This window comes from Salvia splendens, chromosome 19 (genome assembly GCF_004379255.2).
Source record: "Salvia splendens isolate huo1 chromosome 19, SspV2, whole genome shotgun sequence".
In the NCBI taxonomy this organism is placed as follows: domain Eukaryota; kingdom Viridiplantae; phylum Streptophyta; class Magnoliopsida; order Lamiales; family Lamiaceae; genus Salvia; species Salvia splendens.
Genome location: NC_056050.1, coordinates 25,540,052 through 25,566,033, shown reverse-complemented (window position 1 = coordinate 25,566,033; position 25,982 = coordinate 25,540,052). Strand labels below are relative to the sequence as shown.

The 25,982-nt window shown below is 38.4% G+C and overlaps 4 protein-coding genes across 6 annotated transcripts; 2 read left to right on the top strand and 2 right to left on the bottom strand.

The window, feature by feature from the left end:
* The first annotated feature begins 187 nt into the window (after positions 1–187).
* On the top strand, positions 188–3,507 carry LOC121778765 (CRS2-associated factor 1, chloroplastic-like). Its single transcript, XM_042176173.1, has 5 exons — positions 188–1,025; positions 1,477–1,604; positions 2,120–2,345; positions 2,423–2,550; positions 2,647–3,507. Exons 1-5 carry the CDS (start codon positions 224–226, stop codon positions 3,427–3,429), a joined length of 2,067 nt encoding a protein of 688 aa, XP_042032107.1. The 5' UTR covers positions 188–223; the 3' UTR covers positions 3,430–3,507.
* Positions 3,481–10,741, bottom strand: LOC121778764 (DExH-box ATP-dependent RNA helicase DExH17-like). 2 transcript variants are annotated; one of them, XM_042176171.1, is made up of 28 exons: positions 10,546–10,741; positions 10,169–10,280; positions 9,911–10,094; positions 9,448–9,609; positions 9,136–9,373; positions 9,015–9,051; positions 8,881–8,927; positions 8,674–8,711; positions 8,556–8,577; positions 8,239–8,451; positions 7,951–8,107; positions 7,546–7,597; positions 7,286–7,357; positions 7,156–7,205; positions 6,948–7,065; positions 6,801–6,861; positions 6,643–6,726; positions 6,441–6,566; positions 6,168–6,364; positions 5,887–6,075; positions 5,524–5,778; positions 5,350–5,399; positions 5,227–5,244; positions 5,015–5,097; positions 4,742–4,922; positions 4,622–4,656; positions 4,204–4,533; positions 3,481–4,122 (listed from the first exon to the last, which is right to left on the bottom strand). In XM_042176171.1, the coding sequence occupies exons 2-28, from the start codon at positions 10,234–10,236 to the stop codon at positions 3,599–3,601; spliced, it is 3,591 nt and encodes a 1,196-aa protein (XP_042032105.1). In that variant the 5' UTR covers positions 10,237–10,280; positions 10,546–10,741; the 3' UTR covers positions 3,481–3,598. The 2 variants fall into 2 exon arrangements, with proteins under 2 accessions (XP_042032105.1, XP_042032106.1); XM_042176172.1 differs by having other exon boundaries at positions 10,169–10,275.
* A 706-nt stretch (positions 10,742–11,447) lies between these two features.
* LOC121779941 (2-oxoglutarate and iron-dependent oxygenase domain-containing protein CP2-like) lies at positions 11,448–15,060 on the bottom strand. Its single transcript, XM_042177421.1, has 9 exons — positions 14,539–15,060; positions 14,283–14,330; positions 13,759–13,935; positions 13,512–13,662; positions 13,333–13,419; positions 12,956–13,080; positions 12,654–12,772; positions 12,236–12,347; positions 11,448–11,754 (listed from the first exon to the last, which is right to left on the bottom strand). The coding sequence occupies exons 1-9, from the start codon at positions 14,869–14,871 to the stop codon at positions 11,719–11,721; spliced, it is 1,188 nt and encodes a 395-aa protein (XP_042033355.1). The 5' UTR covers positions 14,872–15,060; the 3' UTR covers positions 11,448–11,718.
* A 3,998-nt stretch (positions 15,061–19,058) lies between these two features.
* LOC121780044 (fructose-bisphosphate aldolase 3, chloroplastic) lies at positions 19,059–22,569 on the top strand. 2 transcript variants are annotated; one of them, XM_042177567.1, is made up of 7 exons: positions 19,059–19,426; positions 20,385–20,654; positions 20,850–20,959; positions 21,051–21,141; positions 21,257–21,526; positions 21,608–21,891; positions 22,201–22,569. In XM_042177567.1, the coding sequence occupies exons 1-6, from the start codon at positions 19,265–19,267 to the stop codon at positions 21,884–21,886; spliced, it is 1,182 nt and encodes a 393-aa protein (XP_042033501.1). In that variant the 5' UTR covers positions 19,059–19,264; the 3' UTR covers positions 21,887–21,891; positions 22,201–22,569. The 2 variants fall into 2 exon arrangements, with proteins under 2 accessions (XP_042033501.1, XP_042033500.1); XM_042177566.1 differs by lacking the exon at positions 22,201–22,569 and having other exon boundaries at positions 19,062–19,426; positions 21,608–22,090.
* The last annotated feature ends 3,413 nt before the right edge of the window (positions 22,570–25,982 follow it).

Here is a 25,982-nt window from a genome sequence, read left to right as displayed (position 1 = left end):
GTGTCCACCTTATAGATGCGGACACTTTTTTTATGGACGTGGATAAATAAACTATGGCTGTGGACAAAAAGTGAGCACGACTGATGGATGACTCTTGTAAGGCCCATATAAAAAATTTTACTCCTAATATAAATCTATATTTAAGAGAATTCTTTAAATCTAGAGTAATAATTTAAAATTTATAAAATGTTATCACTCCCAAATGAGCTAACGCAGAAAGAGAATGGCAGTGAAGACCCATTTCCCCGTCTTTGCGCCGCCGCAGCTCCGCCCCCATCCATACCGCCCGGCCACCGAAATCCGCTTCTCCCGTTGGAACAACGCCAACGCGCGGAAATTCACCCGCCGCGAGAGGTCTCAGAAGGAAATCGAAGACGAGCTCCGCCTCGAAAAGCGATTCGATTCCGCCCTAACCATCGCCCACAACTACAACCCCGCCCCTCCCCACCCCACCACCTTCAAATCCCCCGGTACCCCATCCTCCCCCTCCGCCCCTTCCATCCCCGGCAAAAAATCCAAATACTCAAAACCCCCAAATTCCCACCCCGCCTTCAAAACCCTAGCTAAAACCCGCGTTCTCCCAATCAATCGAAATCGAATTGAAGAGGAAACCCTAGCTACTAAAACCCCCGATTTCAGAATCGATGACAACGGAATTTCGTACGAGATGCCGGAGGCGCCGTTTTTGTATCAGTATAGCTACACCGAGACGCCGAAGGTGAGGCCGGTGAAGCTGCGGGAGCCGCTGGTGTCGCCGTTTGGGCCGGAGACGATGGCGAAGCCGTGGCTGGGGAGGAGGCCTCTGCAGCCGAGTAAGAAGAAGCTGCCGGAGTTTGATTCGTTTAAGCTGCCGCCGCCGCATAAGAAGGGGGTGAAGCCGGTGCAGGCGCCCGGGCCGTTTCTGCCCGGTTCGGGGCCGAAGCATGTGAGGTCTAGAGAGGAGATTCTTGGGGAGCCGTTGACGAAGGAGGAAATCGAGGCGCTTATAGAAAGCTCTAGAAAATCCACACGGCAGTTGAATATGGGTAAAGATTGCATTTTTATTTTGTTAATTTTAGATTGATAAAACATGAGAAGGATAAGAAGGTCAAACAAGTTCAAACTTAATCAGTTCATCAAGATTGGGTTATTTTGTTCTGTTTAATGTAGTATTTTTTTGCGGGTTTTAATCTGCCAATGGGCAAGTGAAAAAGTGGTTCATGTGATGTGAGTTGGTTTGTTCAAATAAGCCAATAAAGAGTATCTTTTTACTATGGGTAGCATAGCATTGATTAATGTGGCTACCGGCTTGCATTGTGCAGTTTTTACTTGATTCTATTGTCGATTTTCTGATTTTGAGGGTTCAATTGGATATATGGCTATGCATGATGTTCTGGATTCTGATTCTCTTACTTTGTGAATCTTGATGAAGGTCGATTGCATGATTCTTAGAAGTTGGACAATGTGTTCAGTGACCGTTGTGTTGTTCATCTTCAGGAAGGGATGGCCTAACACACAACATGTTGGACAACATACATGCTCTTTGGAAGCGAAGAAGGGTCTGTAAAATAAAATGCAAGGGTGTATGCACTGTAGATATGGACAATGTGTGCCAACAATTGGAGGTCGGTATGTTCTCCTTGCTCTTCTCTGAACGAACTTACTGATTCGAACATTTGAACACATAAGTTTTGGATTATGCTGTTGTTTTGGGTGTGATCTGAAGGTGTGGAGTTAGTGTCCAAGATTTTGCGTTGTTGATTCACCTCTTGTTAAATTACTAATTTAGTATGAATGGAACTATTATTGACTAAAGAAATATACTACTATACTACCCCGTCCTTGAAAAAATAAAAAATGTTTGAAACGACACGGGTTTTAATGTACAATTGGTAAAGTAAGAGAAATGAAGAGAAAAAGTAGTGGAAGTAGTGATAGTGGATTGTGCGGTCCATATCCTAAAATAGAAAGTTTCTATTTTCAAGGGACGGCCCAAAAATGGAAATAGTTTCTATTTTTAACTGACGGATGTAGTACCAATAATGCAGCTTGTGTATCACATCAAGTATGCATGTATTTATTCTTCTCTTAGCTATTATTCCAGACAAGCTTTTTATGAGATGACATCTGTAAAAAACAGGAAAAATCGGGAGGGAAGATTATATACAACAGAGGCGGTGTCATTTACCTTTTCCGAGGCAGAAACTATAACTATAGAACACGACCTCGCTTTCCTCTCATGCTATGGAAACCTGCTGCACCAGTATACCCAAGGCTAGTTACACGAGTTCCAGACGGATTGACTTTAGAAGAAGCATCTGATCTACGGAAAAAGGGGCGTGATCTAACACCAATCTGCAAGCTCGGTATGTGAATGCATTTGGTATTTACTCCATTTTCCTCTTGTGATGAACCTACTGATAAATTTATCTGTCTTTTGCAGCAAAAAATGGTGTTTACACTCACCTTGTGGAAAATGTGAGGGAGGCATTTGAAGCTTGTGAACTAGTTCGCATAAACTGCCAAGGTTTGAACCCAAGTGACTACAGAAAAATTGGTGCCAAACTCAAAGTATGTATCTATCTATCTATCTTGTGCAAGTGAGATGATTCAGATCAAAAGAAATATCCGCCTTTACATTGATTCCGTATGTTTTCTTCAATGCAGGATCTTGTCCCGTGTGTGCTAATATCATTTGAGCATGAACACATACTCATATGGAGAGGGCCGGAGTGGAAGTCCTCGATTGAACCTATTAAGAATCTGAGAGTCGTGGAAGAAGTAAAAACTGATACAGCTTCAGAGATACCGCCTGCTCCATCAACAAGTATCCCCAACTCCTTGAGCATCAGCGAAGACAAACATGATGATCTCGAAAGCACAATATCTTCAACTTATAACGACGAGAAGCCCCAAGGAGACAGCGTGTTGTCTGAGGCTGGCGTAGAGGAAACTATGTCTTTCGCACCTGATATCTCTCCAATCACGGTTGATGATCATTCTGAAGAAGCAGAAGCATGCAGTCAAAGTGAAATGGAGTTGGATGGTTCAGTGGATAGTATTGCAGCTGTATCAGTGGCTTGTACAGAGGAAATTATACAACTCAGGGAGCAAGCAGTTGAAAAAGGGGTGGCGGTTATACTGGATCGCGATTGCTTGGATGCTGACATTGTTTTCAAGAGGGCAGTTGCTCTAGCTAAGACTGCTCCGGAGGTCCCTAACTATCGACAGCATGCTAAGGAGTTACGAGAAGAGAAAAGGAAGCTGCAACAACGTGAGGATTCGGAGGTGAAAGAAGCTCCGGTGGATATAGTAGCACCGAAGTTAACGGTTCGCAGCCGGAGAGGTGAAAGAGTGGCTAAGAAAATGGAGGATATTAAAGCTGATTATCTTAATGTTGTTCCACAGGGAAACCTCAGAGTAGATGAGCTTGCCAAGTTACTATCTTAGTTTTGATGCAATGGCATAATTTGTATTTAAGAGGCAATGTATCATTTTCACTTCTATAAAGTGTAGGTTTTTTGGATAGAGATGTTTACACTGTTACACACTTCAAAAATAACAAAATTATTATAACAGTTCGTGGTAATAAAATCAAACTGTATTTTTCAATGTAAAATCAAAGAAATGAGAATACGCTCTGAAACCCAAGAAATGGCTTATCTTTCTTTACTGGCGCCATTGACAGCGAGCAAAGCTGCCCTTTCTGTAAACTTGGTGACCGCAGCTTATCACTGGAGCTAACACGGAGTCGAGCATCGTTGTTAGACACGTTGAACGAGCTTTCCTTCTTCTGCATGTGAGACATTGCGTTGCTCTTTGTGACTTGGGTGGAATCAGTCTTCATACAGTCAAGAACCATGGAATTTCTTGGCCTTTTTCTTGCGTGATCAGAGATCGTTGCCTCTGTCGATATTTCCGGTTTGGTGTTATTATACTCAGTAGCTGCTACATCTTCTTCATTCCAAGGCTCACCTGCATCGAATGTGAGTACTTGTGCAGAATCAGTCGTCTTAGTACAGTCAAGAATCATGGAATTTCTTGGTCTTTTTCTTGCATGATCAGAGACCATAGCTTCTGTCGATTTTCCTGGTTTGGTGTTATAATACTCAGTAGCTGCTACATCTTCTTCATTCCAAGCTTCTACATTGTGTATAAGTTGAATGAATATAACTAGAAATAGTGATTAAAATGTCACATGGTAGACACAGTATCAAGGCTCACCTGCATCGAACGTGAGTATTTGGCCATCTTCGTCTATGATTTGTATTTCCTGTACTGGTTCTGTACGTCGGGGACGTTGAAAGGCCATCCTGCTTTGTGGAGTTCTGTAGCTGCCTTGAATCTCCAGTACCTCAAAGTCATTATCAAGCACAAGATGCATCTCACGAGTGCGTTTTTTGATGAGAGTGAAGGCCTCTAATGATGGTGAAGATGTAGAATCAGACATGGGCAACACGGGTAAACTTTTTGCTTTCTCTCGGATGTGGTCGAAGACTGTCTTTGAAGTAATAATTCTGCAGTCATCATCTTCAGTTTCAGCAACAGGATTGTCTGTGAGAATAAGAAACCAAGTAAGCATAGGTAGTGAGCTGCTGGAAGACAAGCATGTATGATCAGGAAAAGCAATAGTTAGTTATACCATCTGAATCTTCATCTATAAGTTTGAAGCTGGGCCTGATACGTCAAAAGTTTAAGATCGATTATTAAGGAAGTCATAACTTTTGTATAGTTATATCAGAAGGGATGAACACGAACATACATGGAAGATGAAATCTCCATCAATTCACTGGAGGCAGGGAGAGAAGCACAATTATAGCTGTCTTTTATGTTGCGAACCTTCTTGGGAACATACGAGGAAATCTCTCTCTGTCTAAATTTAGGAACGGCATCTTTTTCTAATGGTGGTGTGACGATAACCTTTTGATGGAGATCAATGCCAACTGCAATAGCATAAAATTATACCAGATGCATACTAGGCCAGCCTTTGAAATAGAAGGCGTGGATTGGAGGAGATGAAAAGTAAAGAAGTTACTGATTTCTTCAAATATCAAATCTGCCTTAATCGTCAGTTTTCCTTGCTTGGGGCTTGAATATAACACAGTCGCATGATACGGGCTGCACAGAATCCATAACATCAGGTACGTGAATTTCCAATAGACGGATATCACATACCATGTGTCTGAAAAGAAGTTCGTGTTCTACACTGCTGAACGCGAATATGTTTAAGGTCACTGGTTTTCTTACCTTGAGAAATCCTCCAACCTGGGGCACCAGAAAAGAGGTTTCAGAAACGAAAAGACAGAATAGGGACCTACGAGCAAAGAGGTGCATTACTGGATGTATCCAAAGCTCTAGCAATCACTGTACCTTATTTTTTCATGAAATAGAATATTGTTGTCATCTTCAACACCAACAATCTGTAAGGAACTATTTCAGTTGCATGACTAAACGAAATTCAGAAGCCTCAATACCAACATTTATACAAGCAAAAAAACTGTAATTCTGACACATCATAAGTAAAGATTAGTAGTCCTTGCATACCACATCAGCATAATGCTTTTTAGGTGATGGCGCCACTGGCTCTGATAGCCTGGTTAATGTAACTAGCAGCTTGGACTTCCCTATTTTTTGGACCTCACCCTCCTTAAGTGTCATCTCAATTTTTGGGGGAAGTAGCAGCAGAGACTCTTTGATATGGTTACCAAAAGGGTATTTTCTACCAGTCATCAACTCAATCTTTCTTGGGTCAGCCTCTGAGAGGGTGTCAAAGGATGTTACTCCCATTGAATGCAGTGCCTAGTAAGAATTAGTCAGGTGTACAAAGAATTATATGTCGTTATCTCTTCATAGATGTAAAGGTCAGATATCCAAAGGAATCTCAAGTCGATAGATTAGTAAAGCGACCTTTGCCGTCACCATCCCAATGCCTGGTAATTGTTTCAGCAAGTAAGGGCTGTCATTCCATAATTTCTGATGCAAACATTTGGCTAGAAGAGTGGCACTCAAAGCTCCTTTGTAACTTTTTTTGTACATAAAATACTCTTTCATGCACTTGGCTATCCTTGATCCATTTGAGCATACAGAACTTGTGTCCTACAGGATAAAAGGTTGGTGGCGGTTTAACAAATCTACTGAGAATAATGAAATGGCACACAATCTTAAACTATATGCAAAGGCGGTGAAACCTGAGTCATGGATAAGTCCCGCACTACAGGATCTCCAGTCAAACAGTCATTCACCAGAATAAACATCTTCTCTTCTCTACTTTGGATGCGTTTTTTCCGCTTTCCTCTCTCATCAAGGGCATGAAACCGCAGGCGGCCATCTTTGTCGTTGTTTATGTCATTCAGAAGCTTCTTTTCATTACGCCTCAGTTGTATCCCTTTTATTGTCAAAAGGATATACATTAACCAAAATACATAGCTTGAATATTAGTTTTGAGTATAATAAATAATTACATGCAATTTCTTCTGCCTTGCATATTGTACGGAGAGTCTCATCTACGCTGCAGTTGGCGGGTGCCTCAATAATGTGCTTCATTGTGTTAAACTTCAGATAGTACTTTGTCATCAATTTCCCAGGCTCTGGATACAAGAGAAAGAATCAATGCCTCATACTACATTATAATCAGAAAACTGCAGAAACCGATTGATGGCTTACCAAGTGGCTTCAGAAGGAAACCATCATCATCAGTCCAGACCATTTGATATTTTGATAGTTCATTAACCTTTTGAACACAAATTTCTGGCAGAGTATGTAACAAGGTATCAGTGTATGAAACATCACATTTGATATATGGTTATTATGAATCACTTTACCTTGCAAATGCCTCTCAATACGATCACCAGCTGGACCCTTAATTGAATAATTCTCGGGATTCTGGCCATTACAAGGAAACTCTCAGAAAGCTATCTAATAAAGGAATACTCAAATGTTTGCGTCTCCTTTTGACAATGAAAACCTGCCTTTTTCATTCTCACATACAAGTACGAGCACTTAATCCATTCAATGGCCCTTGTTATATCTGATACAGTAGATTGAACTATCTCTGCTGTTAGATGTTCTGTTACACATGGAAGCAATCTGAAGAGAAGTAAACCAGAAAACTGTCAGATGATTCATGTTAGGTGTTGCTTTTGGGTAGAGAGAGATTAGAGGTAAAAAGCGGCATACTGGGATTCCACCATTTCACATCCACCTAATAAGTTCTCATACAAATGAACCTGAGATGTGATCCAAATTGGTTATAAGAAAGATTTTATTCGATATCAGTAATATTTTCATAGTATTGGGAAATTTATACTGTTTCTTTTCTGGTCATGATTATGACCATTCCAGTGTCATCAAATGGAGGACGCCCTGCTCTTCCGCACATCTGCACAAATTAGAGGTGGCTATCATTTCAATATAAAGAGCACTCAGATGTGAAAATCACAATTGCCTAATTTTGTACCCCAAGTTCAGTGTGTTATGTTTACCCTGATCACCTAACAATCAATTCTCAAGAAAAGATCTGATAATCTTAATATTTCTTATAGAATGATTAAAGCAACAGCAATACACCTGGAGTATCATGGATCGTTCATATTCCATGTACATCCCTTTCTCCTTGTTGCTGGCAAAATATCAAATATTAGAGCACAATTATTTAAAATTCTAATCCGATTCACCTCCAAAATATGTAGTTTCCTTCATAAGGAGTGGAAGAGTATGAACCATGTCTACAGAAAAAATAAAAGGAAATTGGATTTCTGATAGTTGGAAAAGATTACTAGTTTTTCTTCATGTTTTTAGTACTGATCATACATATATACCTTCTTATGATAAGGTATATTAAACTGCATAGTTAGACCTCAATATTAAGAATTAAGTTATCCCAGGAATATGCATATCACTCGGTTTGCTGCTGTCCTCCGCTCAAATACCTATTAAAACTCATAAATAATTCGTAAATACTTCTAGACATACAAATACTGTGTTGATTTGATGACGACAGTATGTGCTGGTAGATTTATTCCATGGGCCAGAGTATTTGTAGTGCACAAAATCCGTAGATCACCATTCAGAAAAAGCTCTTCCATAAGATTTCTATCTTTCATAGATAGTCCACCATTATGGTATCCAACTGCAAAGAAACAGCTAGCAGATATTAAACCAACTATCATATCCTAAATTACTTCAGTTATTAATCATTTTCCAACCTTCCCCAAGCCTGAAATGTCACATGAAATTAAAAAAAAAGGAATGAACTAATACCACCATAGAGTATATAAGATTGCATTTGTTTGTCACTGCATGATAATGATGCTTCTCTTAGTCTCTCCTGCTGTTCCCTGCTTTTGATGAAAGGACTTGAATGGCCAAATGTCATGGCTATTTGAGAGAGGCATTGTGCTGCTTCTTGGGCTCCTTTTCTAGTCGAGCAAAAAACCAAGGCAGATTTTTCTCTTGAATATTGCATTAGGAGATCTGCAAATTAGTGACTTAAGATTACTGTATTACTGATCTTTAATATGCCATATAAATGAGCTCTCGACAGAAATATCAACTGGATAATCAATAGGCAGGCTTACCAAAGATGTAGTTCTGAAGACGCTGGACAACCAAAACAAAGCATTAATAATTATCAAGAAGTAGAAAGTTGATCAATGATGATTAAAGCTTTTCATGATCACGGGCTATCAAGGGTACCTTTTCAAATAAGAAATCATTTTTAGCTGGTGTGTACCCTGCAAGCAAAAATATTTTTCTACTTTATATCAAGATAAATTATTCAGTCTGCTACAAGTATTAATTCTTGAAATTATGATATGCTGCATTGCGTCTACTCTAGTAATAAGTTGGTGGCTAACTAGGAGAACAGTCTGTGGAACTAAGCTTTAGGGAAACTGTGAGTACCAAAAACTTTAGTAGTCAACTTTACAGGTCTCATTTCTTCTCCAAACCTGTGAGAAGGACAGTACCATAAGTTTCATGATAACAAGCTCTGCCATCAGAGTGCACACTTGACATCTAATAAGATTTAACCATACTTTTTGATTCCCTGAAATGGAACCATAAGCCACTCCGCTGCAAGTGTAAATTTTCTGTTATGCCCTACATTTGAAATAACAGAATGCAAATCATCTGGATGATGTGAATCTCGAAGACTACCTAAGTCGTTGATATTTGGTATTGTAGCAGAAACAGCTAGGAAACGAACAAGGGATAAAGGACTTGACTTCATTTCAGGGCTGCAAGCGAGCATTTTAATTCTGCTGACAACAGCTTCTAGAGCTGCTCCTCGGGGATCATTCAGCAGATGAACTTCATCAATTAGCACAAGTGATATATCACTGAAAAAGCTCAAGCCCCCATCCTTTATGCGATAACGAGTCACAGCATCGAATTTCTGTGGGGAGGAAGACCAGATCTAAGCCAGGATGAGGTAACCCAAAGATGGAAAAAAAATCCCCTGATAGCTACCTCAGGAGTTGTAAGAATTATGTCAGCATCCTGCATACTCTTGACGCTGTAATACTCATTGTCACCTGTTAGCTCTAGGCAATTTATTCCCAGTGATCCAAACTTCTGCGTCCAATGCCGGAGCTTCTCTTGTACCAAGGCCTTTGATGGTGCTATATATATCTTCACAACACAATATATTTACACCAGCAAGCAACAAAATGGATGCAAATGAAACAATAACATCAGATGACAGTCAGGATTTTCATATAGCACATCTATTTGAAAATCATTACAAATAATATCAAGTTTGGTTTATGCATAGAAATGAGCAAAGGCTTTCATATAATTCTGTGATTCATATATCAGAACAAAATGGAGTGTCTCTGACAACACTAAACGCATAGTTTCAACCATGGCAACTTCTTCAAGGATAATAAATACACTAATTTTTGCCATAACCAAAAACCATCGGAAAACCTACTGTCTTAAGGGTCCCTATGTGATGGTTGAAGCTCCCACCACCAGTGATGGACTTGGAGAGAAGCCTCATAATGCATAACTCAAAGAGTACCGTCTTGCCACTTCCAGTTGGTGCTGAAATGACCATATTGAAGTCGGAAAGGTAGCATGTGGAGAAGCATTCACTCTGCAGTGAGTTGAAGTATCTGCATGTGTGTCAAAAAGATTAATAAGAAGTGACCTCGTCTGTTTCAGTCACAACAGACACTTCTAATGTTACCTGAAATTAAAGGCTGAGCGAAATGGAGCAGGTAAATCAGTCACTGACTTCAATGCATAGCTATCCATGTGTGGAGTCCGGTTCAGATGAACTAAGTACTCAATATGCTAAGCTTACAGCCAAAAACACCAGGTTATGCAACACATCAGAAAGAAGCAAACAGTGAATAAAAAATGATCTCAACTGCAAATAATTTAAAAATTCACCAGTACTAGTTCGTTATACACTAGATATAAAGAGAGATAACTGTTGCAGGAACTCGATCTATACCAATACATATAATGTAGAGATAATGAGCAGAAAATCTAGACTAGAAACAAAATCAATTCAAACAGAAACAATAAGATCAGAATACTTGAATTGAAGAAAATCAATACCTGCTGAAACACACCACGGCGAGGCCACGAAGCAGGCGGGCGGAAGGAGAGCCGGCGAGCAGAAAGGCAGCGAGGTATGGATGTGGTGCAGCGAGGCAGGCTGGCGGCAAGGCGGGCGGTGTAGCGGCGGCAAGGCGCGGCGAGTGAGACAGGCGGGGCGGATTTCGCCGGTAAGGGGGAGAGAGAAGTTTTTTGAGGGAATATGAAATTGGTATGTGTATATACCGTTTTAAATATGTTGTGGTATAGTAATATATCTAAGCTAAGTTCAAAATTCGACTTCAATTTGTCAGACATTGTAGTTTAAACACTAGTATGTTTTCACAGTCTAAATAAATTTAAGTATATCATTATTAGTTTATTCAATCTTTTTATTATTCTTTCCTATTCAAATTATTTATGATTTATATTTATGAATGAATTTAATTATTTATACTTATTTGATATTCAAGTTTATAATTTATAAGTATATTTATATTTAAATTACTAAACGATGTATATACAAAGTTAAAATTGAGTTGATTTCAATTTCTTCTCCGAGATAATATATTGTTGTTCAAGGTTTTGGTTCCTATTTCTTTTTCGATGCTTCTCAAAATATTGAAATGTGTACATATATATTGTCATGCATTGAATTTAGTTATTTAGCAAAAGCGAACATATTGAGTGTGAAAACTTATTATTTCAATTTTCGCTCGATAATCTCAAATTGATGCGAAAAGTTTCACCACATTTGAGGGAGAAAAGTTTCGTAACATAGAAAGTTATAATTTTAAGAGAACAAAATAGAAATACTTTCTATTTTTAAAAAAACAGATTTACTAATATGAAGACTGAGGTGGGCTCAAACGTTTCTAACCCTTAGGCAACACACACATTTCACTTGCTCTTTGATTCGCTAGTGAGACCAGGAAATGTTATTATACATAGAAAGAGTTGGATAGATAAAGAATGCTGGTTTTTAATTACATGAGTGAACTGCATAGCAGGTAGGACCAATCCAGATTTCTTGCACCTAAATAGTTTTCATTTACATATGTGCTTGGATTGCAAAAAAACAACAGACAACAAAGAAGATAATTGTTACATGCTGCTGATTATGAATATTTGATTCTCCAAGGATGAGTTAGCATCTAATGTAATACAGCTTCAACAAAACAATGTACAACAAGCTCAGGTAGCAGTTTGCCCCTCCCTCCTCAGCAAGTCCTGCAAACAAACGTTTTAGAACCTGTCATGTTTTGTTCAAGTACAGATACATGAAAGATCTTTGCAGTTTATCAGCGTAAATGATGTTCGTTGAGAGAACCATGATCATGGTATAGTTAACTATGTCAATCTCTATTAGACTTTTGAACCTGTGATATCTTTCTCAAAGACAACAATATCACACATGTTCTCATAAACAATAATTCTAACCCTGATGGATAGTTTAAGCCATGTCATAGCATCAGACAACATTAATCTTGTGTATCTTGATTCTGATGACACTATCAATCTATCATATGCAAAAAACTGAAACAGCAGCATGGCCGGTCACCATGTAGCATTTGTGACCAATTTTCAGTGGTTTTTTTAAAGCTTTGGACAGTGAATGAATTGTTGGGTATTGAGGAGGAAAACAGGACAGTGTTGTCCTTCACGGATAAAAGAGGAAGCAGTATATCCAAAACTATGGATGTTAGAATACCATTTTGATAGCAGCGACTGACAGGCGTTGTCTTTCTTTCTTCTCGTGTTGACACTCTGCACACCAGCTGGAGAAATCTTTTTGATATTTTCGGGATTCTCTAAATACAGAACTGTAGAGCAAAGATATCAGAACTAAGTATGAAATTGCAAGAGCTTTACCTTTACGAAATAATAATAAGCTGACCAGTTTAACCAAATATAAATATATAATGCTTTGATTCAGATCAAACAATTCAGGCAATAGGTGAAGGAAAGCTATCAACGTCTCATAATTAATAGTTCAGGAGTGTTTTTTTTTTTTTGCTTTGGAAAGTTATAGTGAACAGAATGTTAGGTTTGATCCCGGGATAAAAGTATTGCGTCCTTTGAAGTCAAAGGCGCGACAGACGTTAAGTGAAAGAGAACAGTAGCCTTACCTTCTACACCATAACACTAAGTTTATCCTCTTTCCTGATGTGGTGGCTCTAGCACCATGCCTATGACGGCCACAATGAAGAACAGCACGCCCCGGGACATGTGAGTAGTCAAATATCTCCTACAAAACAGCCAAGACAAACACCTGCTGATGAAGCCTATTTTCAGTTATTACAATCAATCCTGACATGGAATTTTTTACCAATACATCATCGTATGGAAGTTTTTTATGTTGAAACAGGTGTATTTTAGGAAGTTTTTTATGTTTACCAATAAGGAAGAAACTGCTGCTCGAGCAACTTACCTCAGAATGTGTTTCTGTATTTACATGTTTATCACATCGCACACCACGAAAAAAGAGTTCGCCCCCAGAGAATTGTCTACTCACACAGACATTCAAGGTCACTTCCGAGTCATCCACGTGGAAACCTGTAAATTCCAATTAAACACAAATTAAAAACAGCTGAGGAGGGTGCTTTGTGGTTACATTGGTAAGAAGTTCACAAGGCAATTGCGCATAGGTAATTAAACAATGGTTTGTACTCCAAAAAGAAAGTCATTGTTATCGATTTAGCATAAAATAATTTCACTGGCAAGGAAATAATAATTACATTCAGGAATGATTAAACATACAAACCATAGAGATGTGAATCAAAAATAAACTTGGATACAATCACTAACCCAGGTCAACATCTCTATCGATCCCATATTCAAGGACAAAGCCATGATGAGTATCAAGGTTTGATCCCCCAACTCCGGGAAAGAAAACTGCAACACATTTTTGAGAAGGCTGATTAGTATCAAACTGAGCACCAACAACAATAGATGTATTCAGACTTGTGACCAAAAAGCTAACTCACCTTTTGATATAGGACGTATAAAATCTACCATGAGCTTCTCAAGCATGGTTTCCATGCCAAAATCATCAAGAACAACACCATATTTATTCATTGTATTGGGTCTCATGATTCTGAACTTTGTCTCGTGGACCCATTTCTCAAAATTTTTTACCTAAAAAAATTGAAACACTGTAAGAGAATATAAACAGTAAACAAGTTGGCAGAATAATGTTAAGATGCAGAACAATAGCTGAAATGTGGAAATCACCTCGGCCAGCAACATTTCACAGAACCGTGGCTGCAGCATCTCAAATGTAAAAATTCCAGGAGAGGGTTCTGACATTATGTTTCTAAACGCCTGTTCAGTGTTCTCATTGATAGCCTTCAGGAATGAGGGCACAAAAAAGTTCGTCGGATGCATACTATAAAGTTCGAGGTGAAGGCGCTGAGAAGATAAAGATGGTGCAGTTATAGAACGTTTTTCCTGGCATAGGATTTCAAATATACAGAAATGATACTAATACTACAGTATACTATTAACATGTTCTTCCACTTTTCTATCAATTGACAGGCAGACATAGATTAGTTAATTCGTCCCATGAAGAAACAATTCTATCTTTCATTGTTTGAACATGCATGTCCTCCTAATTGTAGAGGTCAACCGTTGTATTGCAGCACACTTATCCTGTCAGTATAAGCTCAACTATACTGCTCTTATGCACGCCTGATAGTTGGATAAACTTGACCAAGTGAAATTATTTATTGTAAATGAAAGTTTAAAGAAAAGTATACCTGGTAGTTGGATATAATCTTCTGCCTGTATTCGCGATGCTTCTGAAGCTGTTAAACACAGAAGTAAAAGGTCAATGTCAACGGTGAGTAAGAAATAAGAAAGTATGTCTAGGCTAAACCCCTTGTTTACTAATATGGATTGGAATGGAACTTTAGGATATCCCAATGCCCTTGATTATTTTAGACTCCGCGTGCATATACTCAAATGAACACTGGCACCAATACTAAACAAGGGAGAATGGCGTCAGAGCATTACCCTCACTCGCTCGCTCTCGGGGTAGTACCGGCGAAGAATCTCGCGCATGTAATCCACCTTCACATCGCGCGCCTGTTGCAGCAGATTCGGAGGGAGATACCTCTCCAGCGAGCTGAAGATCGAGGGGCTGAATTCGAGGTCTAAATCCTCGTAATTGTCCGGCCTGTGATCTGAATTGGGGTTCAGCCTCAGCCTGTGCGTCAGGTACGTCGGCGGCGCAGCGGAGGCACCATTTTGCAGCACCTGAACAGTGGAGCCGCCGTTGGCGTGCGCAATTGCTTGATCGGGCCTCCCGTCGGGTGCCCCTGGTTTACGTGCACCGTCAAGAGACATCGAGGATCGATCAGCAAGTGTTTTCCACCGGATTTCTGCAAAATGTGTGGATTGGAAGGAGTAAGTTACGAGCTAAATCGGCATTTCTGGAGCTAAGTTAGAGAATTTAGGGTTTTCGTGGGGTGAGTGTGCAGGTGGTGTGGTGAAGGGGACTGTGAGAACTAGGGTTTGAGGTATAGTGCAAAATTCCGGGTTGTACGAATTTAATGTACACCCAAGGTAATGTTAAGATTTTACATTATCTCTTTTTTTTTTAAATTGTGTCCAACAGTAGGAGTACTTTTTAATTTTATTAATAAATTATAATTGTACTTATTTATAGTTTCAGTGAGCATTCGGATTCGGTTCTGATATTGGATTGGATTTTTTTATATATACCAAATCTATCTAAATATCCAACTTTTATAGAATATAGATTTAAATTGAATAGGGAATGAAAAAAATTCAAATCTCCATCCTTTTATAACTAAATTTAAATCGATTTGGAAAAAAAATGAAATTTAAATTATATGATCTGAAAGTTCTAAAAATTCAAATTTATTTAGGGTTTAAAAACTTTTTATCCACGCAATATTCAAACCTATAAGTAATAGTCCTTTTATCGATCTACTACATGTAAGTACTTTCCGGAAATCATTCTATGAGATCTTTGGAAATAGGGTTTTCAACGTATCCCTGGCAATGACGACGTAGGCATGGAATGAAATGGAGGACAAATGAAAAGCTATAAAATAATAACCTGATTTTGACTCTAAAACACTAAACATCATCTTTTTCTTACTCTGACATATTTTTATTTTTATTTTTATTTTAGGTTCCATTCTAATTTTCACATTTATTAAATAAGTAACATATTATCTTCATTATTATCTCTCCACTCGACTAGTATTACAAAACTTTATAAAATCAGTGTTGAATGAGAAATGTTTTTCTTAGAGCAACTTCAAGTGGAGAAGGTAAATGAAAAGTACATCATGTTTATACCTTTTAAAAAAGTGCAATATACCTTTTCAAAAACCAAGCAACTCAAGGATAAAGGTATATTGAAAAGATAAATTCTTATTTGAAAATGTTAGTTGCTAGACTGCATTCTACAAGAACGCAACGTTAATATTTTAAATACTATCATTGTACGAAAATCCATCTGCATAAATTAAAAGAGATATATTAATCTAAACATACATATTATATATTGAACAATATATCTACCAAATGATATAAAGTATTAGAGCATCCACAATGGCGGCGAGCGGACCGACTAGCCGATCTCCGCCGCTCGCCGGTTCGCTCGCCGAACCATTGTAACCGGCGAGCTCCATTTCGGCAAAAAAATCGGCGAGCGTAGGCCGATTCGCGAGCGCTGGCCGATGCGCTCGCCGGTCCGCTCGCCGCCATTGCAGGCTCCGGACCGGCGAGCGAAATTTTCTTTATTTTTTAATTTTCGAAACACTATATATACGCGCTTTGCACGTCATTTTCATTCGCACCACTTGTTTTAACGAGTACTCTCTCTATCTTAATTTCTGTACAAGATCAACAACGTGAAATGGAGAACAACAACGAAGGTACTCCAATGACGAGCGGGTCTCAAACTCCCCATGTACCTGTGGGAGGTGTATGGGGTCCGATGCCCGGGTACTACAACATGTACCCGTGGCAGCAGATGATGTCCGGGATGGCAGCCGGGGGGGAGTATGCCGGGGGGGTTACCGGCGATGCCGGGGTGGTACCCGGTATGCAGATGATGCGGGGGTGGGCACCCGGGATGCAGACGATGCCGGGGTTGGTACCAGCGATGCAGGGGGCGCCGGGGGGTACCGGCGATGCAGGGGACGCCTACTGGAACTGCTATGAGGTGCTGAACGACTACGAGAAGTTCCGGGCAGGTGTCGACGCTGGCTGGCCGAAGAAGCAGCGACTGAACTATACCGGTGATTACAGCGGCAGCAGCGGCGGTTCCCACTACCTCCCTGAGGGTGCTCAGGAGCTCCAGTCCCCTCCATCGTTCGCTCGCCGAACTCGCCCGGTTGGTCAAAGGCGGGCGCAACAGGAGGTGAGGGGGGGCTCCGGGGGGTCCCAGGAGGTCCAGTCGGCATCCCCCCTTGGCCAGTCGACAGAGGATCTCAAATTCTTCGCGCGTCAACAAACGCGTGTCAGATGGTCAAGATCTTAGCCGATTGGAAGGCGACAGAGGACCCCGAGGAAAATAGCTTTCTTCACGCATTGCTCGTGAGCATGCGTGACGATTTGAAGGCCACCGCGGCACGGGGGGTACTGGCGGCGACGGAGGCGGCGACGATGGTGGCGACGGTGGCGACAGGGGCGACAAAGACGAGGAGTGAGGCGGAGGTCGGGTTTTTTTTTAAATAATGTAATTTTTTAAAAATTAATGTATTGATTTTAATGTACTTTTTTTAATTTAAATAATATTATTGAATTTTCCCGTATCTGTGTCGTAAATTTAATTCCGTATTTTGTGTGATTGTCAATTATTATTTGTTTTATATAATTAGGAGTGATGTGGCTAGGCTATTGTTGGGCTATTTGCTTGTCCTGATGATGTGACAGGAGAATTTTTAGTGCTGATAATATGGTAGGAGGAGTTTGTGGCTGGGCTATGACTGGGATATGGCTGGGCGAAAACCATTGTGGATGCTCTTAAACAACTATTTAAAACATAAAAAATCCCTAAACTAATCAGATATAAAAGCGGCGGACGCCTCCACATGAACCAATATAAATACTCCCTCCGTCCCGTGTTCTTGCACTTATTTCCTTTCTGGGCGTCCCAAGTTATTTGCACTCCTATCTTCTTTTCTACATTTATACCTTTGATTTTTGTCTGTCTTTATATTGAAAAGGAATTGCTTGGCTTTAGAAGTAGAAGTGAATGATGTGAAAGTCTATTCTTGGTGTCTTTTTTATTTCGAAAATTAGGGTTTAGAATTTGGAATTCTGTTTCTTGTTGGTCGAATTAATTTCATAAAACTAATAACCAATTTCAGAGAATTCAATATATGCTTAGTTTTATTGTAGAAATTTTGCCGCTTCTTTATCTCCCGCCAAGCTCAAGAACAGTTTTTTCTATTTTACATTCTCTTTGATGGAGAGGTAAAGATACCTCCTCAAAATGGAAAAAAGTATAATACCTTCCCATTTACGAGAATATTTTTCCCTCAAAAAGAGGTAAATTTGGAGGTTATCATGATTTACCTTCTCATTTACCTTTGCCATCGGAGTTGCTCTTAGAGTGGGAAAGAGGGAGCATATAAAATGTTACCTTCGTCCACAAAAATAGACAAAGTTTTGAATGACACGAGTTTTAATGCGCAATTGGTAAAGTAAGAGAGATGCAAGTAAAAAGTGGTGGAAGCAGTGTTAGTGAAATATGAAGTCCACATTTAGAATGATGCGTAGAGTTAATACTTGTTTAAGCCTTTTCATATTTAGAATTGATCTAATTTTGGTGGACATCCCAAAATGGTAATATTATTCTATTTTTTGTGGACGAAGATAGTAAAGAATATCGAGTTATATGAATCCGATCCGAACTAAACTCAAAAAAATATCATGTTTTTATCGGATCGACCAATTAATGAGTTTGGATCAATGTTTATTATGTTTGTGTCATTATTGGGTAGGCCCAACACGAACACAACTAAACCTAATCCAAAACCATTTATTTCTTGTATGTTCATGTTGTGTTGAAATTATCTCCCTTGCACCTTACATCTATTTTCTATGTAAATCAATACAAGTATAAATCAACAAATAAAAATGTTTTTCACAAGAAAAAAAGTTGAAACAATAAAAGCTCGGCTACTCTCCGCCACATGAATGACCATCACTACTGCGGAGACCGTGTGGACGACGATTTCATGAGGAAAAAGTTGAAATAATAAAAGCTCGGCTACTCGCCCGCCACATGAGTGACCATCACCACTGCAGAGATCGTGTAGATTACGAGTTCTCGTTTAGTCGTTTTCTATTCCGCACCTATCTAGTCTCATCGGGGCGGACCCGAGTCATGCTCGCAATGCTCTAAATATCTAAATTTATGCTCTAAATATCTAAATTTAGTAGAAGTATATAAATATTCGGACTCTGGGCAAAAATATTAGGCGAGGGATAGCATCGTAATTTTCAAAGCAACCTGTGAACAGTGACGTTCAACGACCTAGTGGGTTGGTAGATCCGCTGCAGCCTTATTCTCCAATTGCAGCTCTTTCCGCCGAAGGGCGGACTCTACAACGTAAAGAAGAAAACATTTCACTCCCCATTTATTAATTAATAATCACATTAAATTACTCTTAATAAGCCCTCGCTCTCTTCCAAATTCTCACTCTCTTCATTTCTCTCTCTGTCTCTCTCTAACTTGCCGAAAACACGAGTGATGGCTTGCTCCAGTTTTGTGAAATTGAACGCCGCCGCCTCATCGTGGATCGGCGGCCACCAGTCCGTCAACTCGCGCTCAGGATCGGCGCCGAGGTTCTCCAACCGCCGCCTTTCGGTCGTCCGCGCCGGATCGTACACCGATGAGCTCGTCAAAACAGCTGTAAGCGATTCCTCCATCTGCTATTAGCGTTTGATTAATCAATTGAGCGATCAATTATATCTGTGGCGGTGTTTTTCGGCATATGAAGTTTTTAATCCGTTCGCGATGTAGGAAACACGCAGAAAATGGATATATGCTTATGCTTTGTGTTCTTAAGTTTTTTATTTTGTTTAAGATAGTTAGATCCAAGGATTATACTGCATTTGATTGTGCTCATGTTTTAGGGATTATTGAACTAATATTGTTCTGTTGCGTGTTAATTGCTTTTTCTCTAGATTGTAGCTTGATGTATATTTGTTTGAGAGTTTATCGGAGAAATTCGAGATCTGCCGTTGCAGAGATTTGCTAAACATAATTAAGTTATTATACAATAAAATGCAATTTTTTAATATATGATTGGCATGATTCACGCTGTTGCACTACGCTATGACTGTTAATAAAGTATAGTTGACTGCAATAGTTGATTATTTTAATATTCTTCCGATTTTATAATATTACTTTTATAACAATCGGGTAGATGAGGAATAGTCACATGCTTGCACTATTCATTTGGTTGGTGAGTATGATTCACTAGGCTTGTAGAAGGTGCTGGTAGTAAGCCTGGTTTGTTTGCAACTGTATATCTGTACATTTTAGCCGCCACTATATATTCCATTTGAGAAGAATATAATTCATTTTAATTGCGGAGTAAAAACACTATGCAGTATGCACTATACCAGCAATATTTCCCCACTTTCATTTGGCATATTTAAAAGAAGTTTTCATTTGGAAGTTGGAATTGTGCCATGGTTTATGTGAGCTAATGTATATTGGAGGATATTAGTCCTCGTTTTCAGTTGTCCATCTTTCCAATGCTGATAGAATGTTTGAAGAAGACACTATATGATAGTACTATGTACATATTTTTGGTTTATAATATCAAGATAACAGTTCCATATTCTATTCTATGTTGGAACAGAAATCGATTGCATCACCAGGACATGGTATCCTTGCAATAGACGAATCAAACGCTACATGCGGTAAGAGGTTGGCGTCCATTGGACTTGACAACACCGAGACGAACAGGCAGGCCTACAGACAACTCCTTCTGACGACCCCTGGGTTGGGTGATTATATTTCTGGTGCTATTCTCTTTGAAGAGACACTTTACCAGTCGACCACAGATGGAAAGAAGTTTGTGGACTGTTTACGTGATGGGAATATTGTTCCTGGTATTAAAGTTGATAAGGTGAGGATTAGGGTAAAGTTAATTTCATTTCAAGCTTTACTATGCTAATGCTACTCCAATTTTGATTATCCTCATCCATCGTTGACTATCAATCATATATCCTTGACGTCCTACACTTATGAGGCCCTGACTTCAAAATCCAGAATCATGTTATATATTTTCTTCTTACTTAGTTTTTTGGTTCCATTTTGGCAGGGTTTGGTTCCGTTGCCAGGATCAAACAACGAATCTTGGTGCCAGGGATTAGACGGACTGGCTTCCAGATCTGCCGAATACTATAAGGAAGGAGCTCGCTTTGCTAAATGGTTTGCTATTTTACAAAAGCTATTTTCTGTCATATATCAAGTGTAACTTTTGACTGAGTCAATCACGATACTGCTTTTCTGTGTATTTTAGGAGAACTGTTGTAAGCATTCCTTGTGGTCCTTCTGCTTTAGCTGTTAAAGAAGCAGCTTGGGGTCTTGCTCGTTATGCTGCCATTTCACAGGTACTACTTTAGATCTCAACGCCTTCCACCCGTTCCTTATCTGACAATTTTCTCGTCTCATTTGCATGCTCTTACAAGTGGTGTATTAAACTTGTTTGGCCATGTTCTAATTTAGGATAATGGGCTCGTGCCTATTGTGGAGCCTGAAATTCTCCTCGATGGAGACCACCCAATCGAACGGACTCTTGAAGTGGCCGAGAAAGTGTGGGCCGAGGTTTTCTACTACCTAGCCGAGAACAATGTTGTATTCGAAGGGATCCTGCTTAAACCAAGCATGGTAACACCAGGAGCTGAACACAAGCAAAAGGCTTCTCCAGAAACCATTGCCAACCACACTCTCACCATGCTCAGAAGAAGAGTACCCCCTGCCGTCCCAGGAATAATGGTAATTCACATATTTAAAGTGTAATCCAAAATCGTTCTTCGTCTCTGAGGACTCTGCTTGATCTCCTTGTTTTCTGCTTAGTTCTTGTCAGGAGGGCAATCTGAAGTTGAGGCGACACTGAACCTCAACGCGATGAACCAGAGCCCCAACCCGTGGCACGTGTCCTTCTCGTACGCACGGGCACTGCAGAACTCCGTGCTGAAGGCGTGGCAGGGTCGTCCAGAGAACGCAGAAGCTGCGCAGAAAGCACTCCTGGTGCGTGCGAAGGCCAACTCCTTGGCACAGCTCGGGAAGTACTCGGCCGAGGGAGAGAACGAGGAAGCTAAGAAGGGAATGTTCGTGAAGGGCTACACTTACTAAGGCAGGCAAGCAAGAGAGGTTTTACAGTAGTTTGGGACTTTGAGAATTGAGATTGTTGTTGTTATCTTCCGGTGTTGCATTTTGTTCGAGGTGTCGAGGACATGAAAACTTTTTGTTTTTAACCTAAAATTTCCACCCTTTGTTGCTCTAAATTATATAGTGCTTTGAATAATACCAGAAATAAGTTGGGTGACAGAATCCTAATTTTAACCTGTTTTAGGTTGGAGTCAGTAGTAGTTGCTAGCAAAGCTCGTCAAGCGTGTGCAGTTTTATGATACCTTATTCTTGTTATTGATTAATTTAAGCGCGTGCAGTTTTACGAGACCTTATTCTCGTCTGGAGTGTGTCGACTATATCGACCACTTGTCGATGATGCTGAAAAGAAGCAAGAAAGATCACACACAGTCTTGCATATATTGTGGAATCTTTGTCTTTCTGCGCTAGCTTCTTGTCGTTGCAAGGCTACACCGTTATCTATATATCGTTGAATTCAACCGTGGACTGAAACTGATTGTTCTTTTGTTGCTGAGTTTTGTAGAGCCAGCCAGCTACAGACGCTCTCATACTTGTCACCTTTGGAACTACTCTATGTTGTGTAATAAAGCATCATTTGATGCCGTATTTTGAAATTCCATGTATTATTACCTTAGTAGTATATGAATTTATATGATGATTTTCTCAAATCTTCTATGAACCGTTGTCGTTCTAGCAAGTGACGAAGCTAGTAAGGGGCATGGGGGCATAAGGCTAAAGGCCCTCAATAATTTCAATACTTTCTATATATGTGTTGAAATCATGTTAAAAATAACATGAAAAATGAGTTGCACAATTGGTTTAGGTTGGAGTCTTGCTTTCCATAGGTTTATCGAACGATTACTTCTAAAAGCCTTTATTCTAGTTTAAATCATTAATAGTAGCATTATAACATACGGAAAAATAAATTTATTATACAGTTTATTTAATATTGCGACATCTAGTCGTAAGAAATACTATTATTAATAGCAGTTATCGATTCTCTTTTTGGTTGAGCTAAACTTCATCAGAAAATTAGCAGAATTGTTTTTTGCAAAAGTGGACCATGATGGAGTCCTCCCATTCTTTTTGATGGGCTTCTTGACAGCCAACTTAGATTTTAGACGAATCAAATTAATGTAATTTAATAATCTAATTATTTTATCTCTGCATTTGATCGTAATAAATCTGCATGTGAGCGTAACTCAACATTGCTGAAATTGCTAATATGTTATTACAACTGCAAGAGTTCAAGATTCAAATAAAATAAAATGGATTAAATTGTTCTCGAAATGCGACATTGATCTTGCTGTCGGAATCATGCAATTGATTAGGTAAAATAATTTTGAGAGAAATCGAATATGACTACAAAAATTCAAGACAGCTTGGGAAGGTATGCTCGTCCTTGTCTAAAAGATACCCATTCTTGTCTTTTTCTACTATTCAAGTATTGTTTTTATTTACAACTTTTTTATGCATTATTAGCAAACCATGTACGGGTTTCGGCACCCGAAAAAAAACTTGTTAGGATATTCGAGCCCGACCAAATAGACATTCCTAAATGTAGATGCTCGGGCTGGGGTCGGGTGTAGGCTAAATTGCAAGCTCGGATTCGAGTAGGGTACCTGAGCCCTATCCAACCGAATAGACACCCCTTATCATACATATACTACTTTGTTAGGATTACATTGATAAAATAGTTGCTGAATGAAGTCATAAACATAACAATTAACACACGCAAGTCAAAGGTAAGAGCGAAATTTTTCGATTCTCAGTTCGATTTTGGTTCCAGTTCGACACGTAATCGTGGTCAAGGTCCGGAACCACCTAACAATGGTCCAAGGATAGGATAATCCCTAATTTTGGGGACCACATTTTTCAGTCGAAATGACACTAAAGTTATGAGGACCCCTTTTCGTTTATAATTTTTTTATATGTTTGGAGGTGTGAAATGTAATTTGTGGTCGGGGATAGGACAACCTAATTTTCTTTTAACTATTCCAAATTTCCAATACAACTTGACCTTGGATCTTAGATTTGTGAGTCCCATAATATTATAAAGTGGTCAAAATCTTATGAATCAGGAGACCACTAAAAATGGGATTAAATAAATAGCTTTAAATATCATGGGTTTAAATTCCACCAAACACATATAGACCAAGTTATTCATAGTGCAAAATGATAATGAGTAGTTAATTACTTACAAGAAAGTTTATATTCCTCAAAAAGAAAAAAAAGGACTTATACATAAAAAGTACTCCCTCCGTCCCGTGCTACTCGCACGTTTGCTTTTCGGCTCGTCACAAAGTCCTTACACTATTTATAATTTAAGTTAGAATTAATGCATTTAATTAATATGTTAGTTTAAGTTAAGAGCACTTTTATTAAGTGATGTCTCATTACACTAAAATTCTTTTTTAATTATACAAAAAAATCAATCCCAAATTTACGGCCTAAAATGAAAAGTGCGAGTAGCATGGGACGGAGGGAGTATATATATATATATATATATATATAGGGTCTTGTTAGGTTGAGATTTTTTAGCTTAATTGAGAATTGAGATGCATTTTCAGCCACTCATTTTGAAATGTCAACTGCAAGTAGATTATGTCAACTAAGGGGTATTATCGTCATTTCATTTCAATAGCCAGAATATCAAATGTCAACAACTCGTATTAAAATGTCAACAACTAAAAAAAATTTAATTTTTTAAATTTTTTAAATTTTTTTAAATTTTTTTTAATTTTTTTTAATTTTTTTTAAATTTTCGCGCGATGTCAACTACTGAGACATTATGTCAACTACGATGTGTAGTCTGCACATCAAATGTCAATAGCTCTGCACATCAAATGTCAACAGCTTATAATTGACATTATATATGTGTAGTTGACATGAATTGTATATATAGTTGACATTATAAGTGTGTAGTTGACATGAATTGTATATGTAGTTGACATTACATGGGTGTAGTTGACATGAATTGTATATGTAGTTGACAAAAAAAAAATAAAAAAATAAAATAAATAAAAAATAAAAAATCGAAAAAAAAATAATTTTTTTAAAAAAAATAAAAAAAATATTTATTAAATAAAATATATGATGAAATTACAAATATGCCCTTTCACAATTAATTAATGTAAAAATATTTTCCATGTGGCAAATTCTGGACCACTCATTTAATAAAAATGAGTGGCTTATAATGCATCTCAATTCTCAATTAGGCTAAAAAATCTCAATTGATCACAACCCTATATATATATATATATATATTGTCTTTTAATTCTAACATAATGTTCAATATTGGGCATGCAATTAACTTTGTACATGTGATTAGATGTATGTTTTTATTAGGAAATTGATTAGATGTGTAACAATAAACATTTTCGAAGACAACTATCCTATCGACATATGTATAGTCATTAGTCACTACTTTATATGGTCAACCATCTCTATCTTTAATCACATGGGATCAAATTAATTTCCCAAAATATTGATTTTTTTTTTCCCGAAGATACATGCTTGTTATTTACAGAAGTGGAAAAATATTTTAATTTAAATTCTATGACAATATTCGGATTTATGACCTTCTTTAATTGTAGTTCTATATTCGCAAACAAATCATACTGCCTCCAATTTTTATTAAAAGGTATTTAAAAATTTATATCTTGATATAATTAATTAAGAGCTATTTTAGTCCGCATTCGACTATTCTATTGTACCTCTATATTGCTTAATCATTTTGAGAGCTTACTTAATCAATTTGTTCACGAAGAATGTTCAATCATACACTCTCCAATTTAGTTTTTTAGTACTAATAGGTACCAATAAATGGTACTCCCCATTCATAACGCATGGGTGTACAAATACAAATATCATCATTCTTTATTGAAATTGTACAATTATTGTACCATATATAATTTGTCAAACGTAGAGAAAATATTCCAAAGTAGGTGCAGTTCATTAAATGAAAAACAGAAAATAGGACAGTACCATAATAGGTCGTATATATGTGAATTATTCCCATCATTTATGAAGGTATAGAATTACAATGAATTCTTGAATAAATTGTCACATGAATTGTCCA